Source organism: Chelmon rostratus, chromosome 1 (genome assembly GCF_017976325.1).
Source record: "Chelmon rostratus isolate fCheRos1 chromosome 1, fCheRos1.pri, whole genome shotgun sequence".
Taxonomy (NCBI): Eukaryota; Metazoa; Chordata; class Actinopteri; order Chaetodontiformes; family Chaetodontidae; genus Chelmon; species Chelmon rostratus.
The window spans coordinates 21,931,791-21,946,503 of NC_055658.1; the positions used below are offsets into that span (position 1 = coordinate 21,931,791).

The following is a 14,713-nucleotide window of genomic DNA, read 5'->3' on the forward strand; positions in this document are numbered from 1 at the left end:
TCCACACAATCTGCAGTGTGTACACACACAGATACAAAACACAGCCACCAAACATCGGCTACAGACACACAACACAAGAACAAAGTTAATGAAGCTAACAGCAACATCAAATTGAGCCTAGTAGAAAAGCTCACAGTCTGATAGAACACAAGGTGACATGTGCAGACAGGATGAACCATTATACTGAAAGCGCCTTTCTGTCCCCGTAGCTGAAAAAAAAAACATTTTCTTTGCTGATGATATTATTTATTTTCTTAGTCTGGGTCCTGTAATCTGACCTGTTTCAGGGTTTGAGCCATTGTGACACTGAGACCTATAAAACATAAAATGTGCACCTGACCGTTTCCATAAGATCATAGGCAGGACCAATACCATCAGCAGGCTTTGCATTTTAAGATTTTATATGCTGTGTCAACGTTTAGCCTAACTGTTGAGTTAGCCAAACCACTGCATGAAACCGCTGGTAGCTATCTGGTAACCATGCCTCTGTCAGAGACATTTTTTAAGGAGTGACGTGCAGTGTTGTTCCTGAACGCTCTAAAAGATGCACATTGAGCCTGCTCGTGTTTTTGATGAACGGTGAACTGAACATATCAGTTTTACGGCATGTCCGATGGCGAAGGAATGACCCGCCCTACTCTGCCTCTGATTGCCTCACCCTGATATCCTTACCCAAACTCGACCCAATCTCACTCCCCATGCATAAACCAAATCCTAAAACAAATCCAACAAATGCAATAAGTACTAGCCAGCAGAGGCAGAGGAAGGTGGGTCATGAATGCACCATCCTGGGAAAAGAAAATTGTCATGGCTAGTGCAAGTAGCAACAGTTTTATGAATAAATTACAGATTCCAACGGAAAAAAATCTCACATTTTTCTGCAAAATGTGCACACAAAAAACAAGGCAGCCACAACGACACACAGTTGAAGCACCCAACCAGTCCTGGGAAATGTCTGTGAGTGAATGATGATAACAAGAATTCATTAATAAAGGGTCAGACCATAAGCCAACAGCCACCAAGTTCCTCCACCCAAGTCAAACTCCTTTGTGAAGGACTGATCAACTTTGTTTTCTAACAGTTAGACAGTCTCATAACTTACTAGACTTCATTGTTGGAGATCTGTAGGCTTTGCAGCTCATTAAAAAAAAAAAAAAAAAACATGGAAGAAATTAACCTGAACTAGTTATTTTTTCGGGACTGTGAACTTCAAAATTTAAAATAGTGAAGTGAACATGAACGGGTTCATTTTAATCTGTGTGGATTGAACTTTGAGCTAGCTCAAAACGGGTGAAATGCCACTATGTACTGCACTGATACCTGATATCTTCAGAGAGGGGAACATCTTGTTCCATCAGTCTGTGAAATTATAATGTTAGCTAACGAAAGCTTCCAACGGCTATAAAGGTAAAACTACATAGCAGTCATCACTAATGTAACTGTAATTATGCTTTTTAATGTAATAATTTAATATTCACAAAGTTATAATGTGGGTAACTTGTGACTTTATTGGTCGAGATAAAGGTTAATTTTCAATTTTCTTTGAAGTTGACTGAACTTAATTGCTGATCAAGTATTTGTCGGTTGCCCAGGTGAGGTCTGGTCTCTCAACCATATGATTTCATCATTTTATTTATTTTCATGCAGTTTTGTAGCACTCACTCGATAGGTGTACAGCTTTCACAGTTTTGCTTACTGTGTCACTACTGGCCTGTGTGACCCCCTCCTAGACAATCCTGGCTCACATGCTGCTTTTTTTCTTCTGTTGTGACAGAATTCTGGGGAATAAATCTTCATCTGCAGTCACCCTCATTGTACTCCAATATTTGATGATGAAAATGTGAGCTTATAAGTAAATTTTTACTGTCTACGGAGGTGCAAGCAAACTGAGAGGCAAGTATTGTATTTCCTTTGGTTACTTTATTATATAAAGCACTAAAAACAAATAGAGATTATGAGTGTTATTATTTCTTCTCATTTTTGCTGCTCCTAGGTAAAACACTCGCTCTACTTTGTCACTGATGTGCTCTTCAATCTCTGTGTGTTTTTTCCCCCATTTAGCCTAAAGGTAACACTGTATATTTACTCTCAACACCTTGGGGTGACACTGCTGTGCTTGCTGATGGAATTTAAGCCACGCTTCATACCAAAGAGCTGTTTTACAGCCCCCTCAGACGCCGCTTGTGTAGATTTGTTTTCCCACAAGCAAAGTAAACACAACACTTGTTGAAGGACCCTCATTCACCATATATTTAAAAGGAATGTTGTTAGCCCCCTACCCTCCCCCCTTGCACCACGTTTCTCTCCATATTTTACCCCTTATCATTCTCAGAATAAATATCCTTGAGATAAATGGAAGGCTCTTCCACTTTCTAGATATCTCAGCCTCAAAATGAAAAACATCTTGAACTGAGCGGGGAAAGAATATCCGAAATGGAGCCAAGTTATGGTATTTCAAGGACACTGCCCCCTTATTTAGAGGCGTCCATGTTACTCCAGAGCAAGGGGCCTTGCAGAGATCTGATCCATTCCTCTTGCTTTCTCCAAAGTGATCTTGACAATCTGCAAATCAGAAATTAGCCTTAACAAGGCAAAGTTGAAACAAAAGTGTGTGCCCCCCCCCCCCCTGTAATCTGATGATGTATTGGCCATGAGGCGAAGGTCAGGGTTCACTCAGCAACCATGTACTAAGCTCGTTCACATTAACCAGTGAAAAGGCTAATCAAAGGTATATGATTTCACCTTCTCTGCAGTTAACAGGACTTTTTGATGTTGGCAACCATCTAACATCTGCTTTCAAGTTGGATGGGTTGAGGGAGCCCCATTCTGTATTTTTTTTATTTTTCTTAAGGTGGATCCACACTAGATCGACGGAAAAATAGGGAAAAAACTCAAGCCTGCTGATAGAGCTTGAATTTGGAAAAACGAGAATGGAAGGGAAATGAAATGAAATAACCATGTCTGAGTGGAAATCAACTGATGAGGAAGCAAAAAGCATAACATCACGTTGGTTGACACTGGATTTTATTAGTGTGAGTCTGTGCTTTCAGAATTCAAAACACGTTTCAGGACTTCTTTGTTTTTTATTATCTTGCAACCGTAAGATTGAAACACACAAAGAAATATTTTGTCTCATTCCAGAATATAAGTTAAAACAAAGAGAATTTACTTATTGTATGTGTAGTCATTAGGATAAACATCTTGAGGCAAGGGAAGGAGGTCTTGTCATATTGTATCACTGGTTACTGACCTTGTCAAACCTCTATGTTTGTTGAGACCAAACACATAAGTGTTTAAGGATAGAGCAGAAATGTCAGGTTTTCGTCCACGGACAGGAAAATATACCATTACTAGCTCAGGCTGACACGATGTGGCTGCAGAGGAGCTGAAGACAAAGACAAATGTTGCAGCAGAAAATATTTTTAGCCGCATCTGGATTGAGTTGGGAGACGACCATGGAGGGACCTCCACTGGCTAAGCAGCAAATGAGGAACAGAGGGCCCGGACGCTTGAAATGTCATTGGTCGAATTGCGATTTCCATCCTATCAGGGGCTCCGGGTATCTGTACTGTTTACACAAAAATCTGTCTGGTACCAGTTAGCGCTGATCTGGCACACTTACCTGGACATGAAATCAATCAGGTCAATTATCTTATACCTGTAGCAAAACCAGAACTAAGCGATGATGACTACCAATTGGTTGCTGTATCTTTTTTTTTTGGCAGGGTGTACAATCAAAACAACAGAAAGTGCCTACTGTAATGCACGATACATTTTCACTTGCTTTTTTTGTCATGGGTGTAATACAAGCCTAATTCACCTCACTACATGACTTTGCTTTTTCCTTCCTTGACCTGTGGGAGAAAAATCAAAGAGGATATGCAAGGGCTTAGGAAGAGAGACATTTTCCCCGCATTGCATTGGGCCTCTGAACTTTCAACTGAACTTTTAGCATGTGTTAAACGCTATGTTGATGATATTGAAATTGACACTGCTATGCCACGAGAGAAGAGAGAGCGGCTCAGCATTCTCCGTCATCACACACCCACATTATATGCACACGCACACACTTACACAACCCACTGAAAAGTTCACAGTCCAAACTCACTGCCAGAAACTGAGAAGAAAAATCCAAAACAATCTTTTTTTTTTTATTTTTAAAGAAGAGCAAATCTAACTGTCAGCTCAGTGAGGATTATTCCACCACGGTTGGCTCCCCAACTTCCCCACCGTAATCCACCCAAAAAACTCTTGGTGAAGCCTTTCAAAACAATTTATGCAAACAAACATCAAGCAGAGCTATTTGTATTGGCACGACGTTGCAGTAAACCAGACTGAACCAAGACCAGATGGGCCTGGGCCTTTTTCTGTCTCCGTGTGGTGCAACACTAGAGGCAGCTCAGCAGACACACTCAACACAGAGCACTGTCTTCTGTAATGGAGAGTGTTTCAATATTTAGACCACTTCTCATCACATTCCCCACTTGGGTGTATATGTGTATATGTGTGGTGGATTGCCACAAGGACACATTAAACTACGGCGGAAATATTGCAACCATTTCTGTGTTGTCATTTTCTTCTTGAATCTTTACTTGTTCTCAGTCTATTTGCTTGCAGCAGGCTACTATCCACATACACTGGGTTGCTGATGTCCTTTGCATCTCAGTGAGCGAGCTCTTTGATCACTTCCTGCCTACTCAACTCTTGACCCCGCATAATGGATAATTTATGAGAGGAGGTTATATTAAACGCCGATAACCAGTTTTTTTTATAGCTCAAAGCTGTGATGCATAGTATACAAGTACCCCTGACTAGAAAATATGGCGATACATGAGAGGAAAGATGCCGAAACATACCATGACCTGTCTGGTGCTGACAGCGGTGGCTGTGCTGTGGCCGGTAATTGGGCTGACAGTAATAGGAACTGTCTTTCTGCCTCTGCAGGCCCTAGAGATGGGCCACAATGCCGTCGTGGATTTAGCAGCTGCAGTCAGATGGAAACCATGTAACTGCGATTCTCCTCGTCTTCCCTTTTTTTTTTCTTCCTCCGTTTGAACGCTGACATGATCATTTATGAGTTGAGTGAATTTCATGACCCTCGGGCCCTTGAAACCTGGTCAACCGCCAACATGCGATTTCAGAAATACATGGTTGTCAATGAGAAAATGAGCCCTCCATTCGTCATTCCAGAGGAGCTTGTTTTTTTTGCAGATACATGTATTTACCCGACAGCAGCGTTTTGCTGCTGCTGGCCCTCCGCCTTGAGGGAAAGTTCGGTTTGAAGTCAGCATCCATCTCAGCGAAGACCACACAAACACCGGCGCAGTAGCAGGGAGGTAGCCTACACAGACTTCTTATTGCAGGTGACTGAATACATTTTTGATCATATTCAGGTCCAAATGTGAATTTTAATTCATGAGGATCCACGCAATACCACAAAGCAATGGCAGCTGTGACACGCCCAGAACAGACATGTACACACACCCTTGCCGACAAGAACACACATAGACAAAGAGCCTAAGGCCCTGAGATGAAAGACGGCACACAGATCCACACATCGTACGATCGACCCACAACCCACCCGTCCACACACACACACGTCTCCAGACACCCCGGGGAGAAAATAGACGCACATTCCTCCCACTCATTCTCTACCTCTCTATCTGTCTCACACACACCTACACTCGCACAAGCTGTGCGAGCCCAGCTCTCTCTCCATAAGCAGTTATTTCCCAGAGTCACTGCCAGTACTCTCTCGCTCTCTCAGTGACAAGCTACAAATCCCTGACACCACCACTGATGATAGCTTTACAGTAGAGCCTCAAGGGGACTCTGCCAGCCAGCGCACACAAACAACACACACGACTCCTTCTCGTTCTGTCTTCCTCCCCTCTGTCTCTCTCTCCCTCTCCCGGGAGCCCCAGGGGCCTCTGGGATGTGCGGCTCCCAACACAAAATGCCTAAGGTTTGTTTGAGTTAAACATCTGACTACAAGCAATCAAAGTGACGTGATGAAACACCAGTCGTGCCTGTCCATTAATGTATAGATTCACGTTTAAATTGTGGAAAACAAAACCTGATGGATGTGTGCGTGATTATGTTCTCTGAAAATACACATTGTCTTAAGTCAGGATACCAGTCAAAGCACACCACAGCACAGTGGCACCACTTAAACAGCAATCAAACTTGTACCGTCATCACATGCAATTATTGTCGTCTTTTTCTCCACTCCAGATTGATTTATTGAGACAGTGGTCATGATGTCATACTCGCCCTATCCTGTTTCCCTCTGGTTAATGAAGCTTTAATGACTCCCTCTGCGTGCTATAATTATTCCCCAGGCCTGGAGATGTTTGTTTTGGTGTTGACCGGCCACTGCTGTGACCAGATCTGCCACTGCTCCATTATTTCTCATTATAATATTTATTACTGTTCTTTCCATTTTGGATAATTTTGTAGCACTAATAATGCGCTTCATGGGGGGAAGTTTGTGTGTATGCACTGTATGTGTGTGTGTGTAATAATTCCAGTTCATAAAAGCCGTGGATTTATTGGCATATACCAATTTGGCTTTAATGAGATCACACACCTCCAGGTAGGTGCAGCTTCATCCCCTACTCGGCTTGTGCTTCTTCCTCCGTCTCTCCGTCTGTCTGCCCTTATTACCATTTCATACAGCCCCCCTCCACCTCCAGCACCACCACCACTACCCCCCATCTGATGAAAAACCAGAAAGGCTTTGTGTGGTTCATTAAGTCAGCATAGGAAATGTATTAAGTAGGAGAATAGGGCTGGGAGCTATTGAGTGTTGACTTAACCTTTCCAGGTTTTTTTTTTCTTTTTCCACCCAGTGATGCTTCTAATGGAGGATGCGTGCATTACTCAGTCTCATTAGTAACCACATGGATCCGTTAGAACAAGATATAATGGAGGTTTGGACTTGCTTATTCTTAAATAACGTGAGTGAATGTACTATAAGGGTGAATGCCTTTGTCTGCTAGTAGTTAAATGTTCTATTGCATGACCAGTCATGGGTCAGATGGTATGTCTACAAATTCCAACTGCCAGAGTTTGTTGCAGCCCGTTTAAAGTGGAGGCACATTTAGTTTTTATTTATCATGAGAATGCACGTATGCAGGACGCTAAACATTGGACATGATGCTGAACTTTACTTGCAATATTTTCTTTGTGTAGTCACTTGTGAGTGTCCTCGCAAATAAGGAAGATGATATGATTTCTTTGCCTTATTTCACAGTTTTATTTGGGCTTCAACTTGGAGATGACCCCACAACTTAAGCGTGGCCACCGCACCGTCCTGCTGCTAAAGATGCTCTCGGTGATAGACGGAAGTGCAGTACTCTATGGTACTCCGAACCTCTAAAATGGCAGACTTCGCCAGAAGTAACAAAAAACATCTGAGGAAGAGGACTCACTAATTACCATTGTCAGCCATTTAGCTGCTAAAAAACAAAACCTTGTTTCACTGTGATTACTAAGTAATCCAGACAAAACACTGTTAAAAAAAAAGTCTCATCGTGAGGTTGTGACACATTTTGGAGGAAAGGGCACTGTGGTCAGTCTGCCATTACAATTAGTGCTCATTTCGGCCTGATTTGGTGAGATCTACACTGACTGCTGGACATGCATTATGCATGAGTCTGTCCATATGCACTTGGGCCATCATGCATGCCCTTGTAGAAATGCATCAACCACCGGCATGAAACTACATTTAGCTTGTTTTTGCCTTCTCCGTGTGCATGTTCTTCTATGGAATAAGGGTTTAAGCATGAAAGTGTCCATTCTCCTCAGACAAGTTTGACACCCATCAAAGTTAATAAACTTATCTATGAAACACATGTTATTCTGTGTTAGACTCTTGTCACTGTCCAGCTAAAACAACGTACCCCCACATATAGTGAATCTGATTTTTTCTATCCTGATGGATTAAATGGTGCTTTGAGCGTTGAGAACATTCTTCTACTTCTTAAACTCAATAAAAGATTTAAAAACCCACAGGACTGTCTGAAAGTGGCATTGTCACAAAGGTCAAACAGTGAAGAGCAGATGTTTTGATGTGTGTTGCTCATTCAGACATTTGATCCTGTAAATGACCAACATAGTATACTTCAGTTTTTGTCTTGAGTTATCATATTTCAAGTTTTCATTCACAAAACAACAGTGTAATTGGAATTAGTCATGTTGTAAACAAGCTGTCTTATCTCTTTCTTTTGTGAATGTAACCGATTTACAGTAATCTGCCTTCACATTTTTTATGTGAGTTTTGGCAACTTAAAAACTGTGGGTGCAGGATCAGCCTGAAGTTTCAGTGAGTGAGATGGCTGGATAAATGACTGGACATTGAAATAATCAACAAGTTGGGGAAAAAATGGAATGAAGAGGCATATTTTATTTAAAGAATAACTGAAATGTTTGACACAGTTTGGCTACGTGGAATAACGCTTCCTGTCGAGGACCATGGTGTGGTATTCAACAAGTTCCCTGCTGTAACTTAGTTGCCTGTCAGGAGCAATGAGCACTTGTCAGAACCAAATACGTGGTGTGTGTGAGAGCTGCTGCTGCCTGTGGGTGTTTACTTCCCAAGCACTTCCCAGAGCCTGGACCATGACCACTCCGTCCACTTTATCACTGAGGAAAATCTCTTGACGGGAGATCTTCATCTCCTACACGCGGCTCTTTAGCGCCCCTCGGAGAGAAAGCCCATAATCGCAGAATGGTCTCCAAGGGAGGAAACGCCATACATCAGCAGTGCAAAGACAGGACACCGGGAAATTTGGCACAAGGTTATCAGTCGTGACAACGGAAACCTTACACAGCCCTGAACAGTCAGAAACAGACAGAGCATATGACTCAGTAGGAGCGATCATCGCTGTCAATACAAATATAGTGTGTATTGGGGAAAATTATAGACCCCCTCCCTTCCTCCCTCCCCCCTTGTCCCAGCTAAACATCACACGAGGAGAGGGCACAGCTTGTTTATGTTTATAGGAGACAGCGAGAGAGCTGGTGATGGTTGAGCTGCTGATCTAATAAGGCTTAAAATCATTTCTCGTTTCATTCACTGTGAGGCAGCATCATTCCTTACCCATCTTTCAAGTGAGCATCATTCAATTAAAATGCAATTCTCGTCGCCCCCATCCACGGATATTTAATTAGACTGGGGAGCAGGGCTTCCACTGTCTCTTTTTTTTCTGAGCACAGCTCTTCGGATTTCACCTCTAAGGCATATTTTCATTCTGTTACTCGTTGGTTAAACAAGGGCATGTATCCATTTGTTAATTGATACAATTACGCATTACGCGTAATGGTCACGTAGGTCTCCAGGCGCGCATCAATCACTGGTCTATTGACCTGCCAAAAACCCCTCTAACCGTTCCTGCCGGGACTGCCCCTCTCTCTAATAGAGAAAGATAGAAACATCATCGTCATTAACTCCGGGATGGACCTCTGGCCAGAGAGCCAGAGGCGAACAGAGGTCGAGATTAACAAAAAAAAAAAAAAAAAAAGTCTCACATGTCCTCATTCAACCGGCTTTAATTGTGATAGAGTGCAAATAAAAGAAACTGTTTTCAACAACAATGTTTTTAACAAAAAAAACACTCAACAGACTTTGTAGTTTACACGCTTGATTCCTATTAGTCTGGTTGAAAAGAAAAAGTATTAATCCCTTCTGCCGAATGTGTCGGCTGTGTGATGGCTCACTCACCCCAGTGACAAAAATATCTTCAGTGTTTCTTTTTTTTTCAGCCCTAATTAATTTAACTTCGGGAAACGCTTTCCATACGGTGTCGTGTTGCAATTCAGTAATGACGAACAATAACACAATTTTCCGAGACTTTATCTCAGCAAATCGGTGAAGAATTCTATTACAAAAGGCTGTACAGTGCACCTTAAGAAAACCCTGCGTTGGACGTGATTGGCAAAGACATTATTCTATCCTTGGTACCCTGCCGTTCCGGGATTACAGTGACGTCACGCTGATACCCTTGCATGGATGAATGCTAAAGAACTATAGAGCCACAAATAATAGCACAAGCAGAGTCCATATCTTGCAAGTCTTACGTTATCCTTTAAGCCTCCTTCAGCTAACACAACAACATTTTTTTTTTTGCACTTAATGACGCTTAATTTTATTTCTTATCGGGTCCTTGGGGGGGATTATTCATTCATATAAAACAATCTGCAGCTGGTGCCAGCCTAAAGTCTCCCTCCTATGAGTGAAGTCATCTATTATTGAGCGAAAGGCCGTGCGTGGAAATGTGTGTAAGACGGTGGATTTGAAGTAGAATTGGTTGCAATCGATCAAGGGTGAAGAATATTGCTGATGGTAACAAAAGAAGCAGCTATGTCTTTCTCGCAATTTGGATACCCTTACAATGCAACTTCACAGGTAAGCCACTTTGATTTTTATTTCTAAGTTTTGTGTACACACGCGCGCGGACGCACAATTGACTTTTTATGTTGTTGCAAATTTTCTGTTATTTCGCAGTTGTCAGAACACTTTTCTCTGAAAGAAACATTCGTCAGTGAGTGACTGCTTTGACAGTATTGACAGCTATTTTCGCGTGGTGCTTTTGTTGTCGAACCAAATATCGATATACACGCACCCGTGTCCAATTACGCTGAATTATGAATGAACTCACGTGTTTTTCTGATGACAATAGAGATGAATGTCACCTATTGCTCACTACGAGGTGTAATTGGGCTGTAGCGCATGTACACATACTCTTCTCTAAATGATTTGTGGGGTGTTAGACACATGTCATCATCTTTGAGCTTTTAAAACTCGTTTAAAGCGGTTTGTTTATATTTTAAGTCACTATTGTTGCGCTTAATGACAAGTTCGAGGAAGTTCAAGTCGATCAGGGGACTAAAGTTACTCTGATGGAAAAGTTGTCAACCAACTTTTATCTCAGTAATGGGCTATTTTTGAACGTTTAACATATTGTATGTAAATTCAGATCTTTTACATTTGAAATAAGGTGGAGATTTACTTGACGCTGAAATTATTTTTGATTGTTCTTACACTCAGTACAAGTTTAATTTTCAAACCGATGCTTAACCGGAACAGGTCACTTTTACGCACGGATTGCGCACATCTCTTTCCATAATATTCACTGAAAAATATAAATCCACTGTTATATACTGCAAAATTAGATTCAATTTTATTCAAACATGAATTAAATGACAATGATATCGCTTATTACAGTTGTTCACAGTGTAAAATACTTTCTCTCTTTCCTGGAATTCTCTGAAAAGTGACTTACCTTGAATTAAGGCAGGTCACAAGTTAAGATAATGGCACCTGGTTCATGATAACTGAACTGATGTGAACTACAACAAACGAGACAAGCGCACATTTTCACTCGTTTTAAGATTTCGAGACTCAACAGCAGATTGAGCAACTTAACTCAGCTGTCTTTTTGCAGTGCTTCCCCCACAGTCGCTTCAGAGTTATCACAGACATCCAGATAGGAGCTGAAACAGCCAATGACCATGTCTATCCACGATTCTCTTCATGCAGTTTTTCGTGTCGGCAAACCCCAGTACGACTTGCTGCGATTCGATTTCCAGGTCGGTCTCTGACGGGACAGGCGGCTCCCAGACCGCCGCTGCTGCCGCCGCCGCCGCCTCCTTCTGCTGCCCGTCCTACGAGAACCGGCTCCTGGCGAGCAGCCGGACGGAGCTGAACGCGGCGCTGGGGATGTACAGCTCCCCCTACGCCGCAGCGGCCGCCGCCAGCCAGAACTACGCCAACTACTTCCCTTACAGCACCGACCCATCCGCTATCTACTCCACTCTGGTGGGCTCATCAGCCTCATCTCATGCGCTAAGGGGGGGAGGGGGGCTCGGGCTGATCGATAAACCGGGTTTTGTTCATCAATTTATCTCACACTGCAAACATATCCGTCTCGACAAGCCGTTTAATCCAGCATGCAGCCTTATCTGAAGTAAAAAAAACCCTGTCACTTCGGTGAGAGGAAGCAGTGCAGGAGCTGCAGAGGAACTTGTCTCATTTCAATTAAATGTCATTTTATTTTTGCTTCAAAAATGTTGCTGAACCAGCATTTGAGAAAAAAAAACAGTTAATTGATATTAATAAGGATTGTTCACTTTGAGTAAAATGAACTTAAATAAGATTTGGGAGTGGATAAAGGACTAAATGACTTGTTAAATGGATATTTTGCAGAGCAGCTAAAACTTCTCTATTGACACCAGTCAGCTAAAATGTATATATACAAATATTGCACATTGTCCCTGAAAACAGTAAAAAAGTAAATGTACATTTATGCACAGTAATAAAAATGACCATTCTGGGATCATGTATAACATAATATTCTTTAAACCTGTTAAAATACGTTGTAAAAAGACATACTGATGTTGTGTATGAGTATTATTGTCAAGCTCAAATCACTCTTCCTTAGAGTGATTTACTGTTATTTAAAATAGAAATGAAGTGTTTAATTTATACATATGCAAAATCATCAACATCATGAGAAACATTGAATGTTGCATTCTTATAACAACCTCATTGTCTTTTACAGAACCCACAGTATGACATTAAGGACAGCACAGGCACTTTACACTCTGGCATCACTCAAACTGCTGCATACTATCCTTATGACCATTCACTGGGACAGTATCAATATGACAGGTAAATTCTGCATTCATTGTTTGTCCACTATGTGTAATATGAGCGTTAGCAGACCAGCCACAAGGTATTCCACCATCCATTAAAACCAGCCATTCACAGAGGGAATATGCAGCATTTAGATCAAAGGTCAGAGTGTAACTCCATACTGATACCTGCATGGAGCGAAGCTGTATATATTTCAAACAGCAGGGAGTAGGGATATAGGATGTCCGAGTGATACCCATCACTAACTGCACTAATGGCCACTGTCTGTGTGTGTGTTTGAATTTGTGCGTGTCACTTTTCAGATATGGGACAGTTGACTTTAATGGCACTGCCAGAAGAAAGAACGCAACTCGCGAAACCACAAGCACCCTGAAAACGTGGTTGTATGAGCACCGCAAGAACCCCTACCCCACCAAGGGAGAGAAGATCATGCTGGCCATCATCACCAAAATGACCCTCACCCAGGTGTCCACCTGGTTCGCCAACGCCAGGAGGAGGCTAAAGAAGGAGAACAAGATGACCTGGTCACCAAAGAATAAGGCCAGCGATGACAGGAAGGATGACCTTAACAAGAGCGACCAAGACTGTGTCACCAAAGGTAATCCTTTGTCTGCTTTTTGGTGGCATAAAGTTCAATTTTGTAGCAGGTTCAACAGTATAAAAGTATATTCAAAAGTTTTTGAACAGTGTATCTCTATAAATTTACTATAAGAAACTTCAAACAGTGTTACCTAAAAATCCTTCTGCTTCCATGCAGATTCTAGTGATTGCAAGGAGGAGAAAGATCTGCATCTCAGTGATCTGGAGGACATGGACGAGGACGACTGTGACAAGCTGGACAGTGACTGTGAAAAGGTGGCTGCAGACGAGCAGGACCTCCAGAGGGCCATGGCAGTATCGGGAGCCCCTCAAAAGAGAGACTGCAGCTCCGAGCTGCACCTGAGTTTAACTAACAGCTTCCATGCGTTTCCCTGCGCCATCAAAAGTGTCACCACCCTGCCCCCTCTCCCGTCCGACTTCCTGGATCCTATAGTGTCCAAGCCACCCTCTTCAACCAGCCTCACAGGAACAGTGTCCCTGTCTCACTTTGAAACATCAGATAAGCCTCGGATTTGGTCTCTGGCTCGTACGGCAGCTTCGGGGGTCATACTGAGCCCTCAGCAGCATGGCTTGGATGTGAGGACAGGCAACTCAAGCGGGGACTGCCAGCTCCAGAGCACCAGGCTTACCGGGGCTCCTACTGGACAGTGTGGGGTCATGAGAGGCCTCCATGAATCTGGCAGTGTCGCCAATACCGAGAGCCCCTTCACCGAGGGCTCATCCTTGCACTCAAAAGTCTATGGCACTGGCAGCTACAGTCACAAGGACCTCCAACTGCACTGTTCATCTTATGCTGCACTCCCAGACACGTGTCAGTACTCCACTATTGAAGGTATGTCTTCTTATACCTGCAATACTAAACATATTGGAAGGGATAAAACTAGTCCTAGAGGTTTTTCTGTTATATACACAGACAGGTATAAAGTAATTTCCATTGCCTAGTACATTAAGGCACGTCAACGCTGCCAAATAAGTTTCCATGCATTGTTGGATGCAGTAAAAGCACGTTTTTATGGTCTTGAAGTGATGACACACTTTCTACCAACTTGCATCTGGGGCAAGTTTCTCAGGTATGCTTTTATTCGGGTGTGTAGGATTCTCTGGTGGCAAAGCGGACACACAGTCATCTGACCTCAGTGAAGCCTGCGGGACCGTGCAGGATGACAAGGTCACTGCGTTCAGACCAGTGATGAAGAGGTGAAGCAGGTGAGAGTCTGCACTGAGCTGGAAGAAACCAGTGAAGTCATGACACACACGCACACACACACATATCCACACAGAGGACCAACACCATGAAACACTCACAGGTGAACAAAAATACACACCTGACACTCATTCTCTTATTTCTTTTTGTTAAATATGTATTGCTAAATTGTAATTCTTATTTGAACTAAATATGAATGCAAAAGTTACAAGTGACAGGTTAGTGTCAATTTATAATAAGCGTTAAAATAT

General features: G+C 42.5%; 1 protein-coding gene across 1 annotated transcript; it reads left to right on the forward strand.

The window, feature by feature from the left end:
• The first annotated feature begins 10,342 nt into the window (after window positions 1-10,342).
• irx6a (iroquois homeobox 6a) lies at window positions 10,343-14,459 on the forward strand. The gene is made up of 6 exons (XM_041942624.1): window positions 10,343-10,408; window positions 11,543-11,821; window positions 12,564-12,673; window positions 12,961-13,256; window positions 13,416-14,090; window positions 14,353-14,459. The coding sequence occupies exons 1-6, from the start codon at window positions 10,343-10,345 to the stop codon at window positions 14,457-14,459; spliced, it is 1,533 nt and encodes a 510-aa protein (XP_041798558.1).
• The last annotated feature ends 254 nt before the right edge of the window (window positions 14,460-14,713 follow it).

Bases quoted from the DNA above. Each gene is read 5' to 3' on its own strand.
- irx6a (XM_041942624.1), top strand. From the start codon at position 10,343: ATGGTAACAAAAGAAGCAGCTATGTCTTTCTCGCAATTTGGATACCCT. The intron at 12,674-12,960 runs GTAAATTCTGCA...GTCACTTTTCAG, and splicing joins GGACAGTATCAATATGACAG to ATATGGGACAGTTGACTTTA. The intron at 14,091-14,352 runs GTATGTCTTCTT...TCGGGTGTGTAG, and splicing joins TCAGTACTCCACTATTGAAG to GATTCTCTGGTGGCAAAGCG.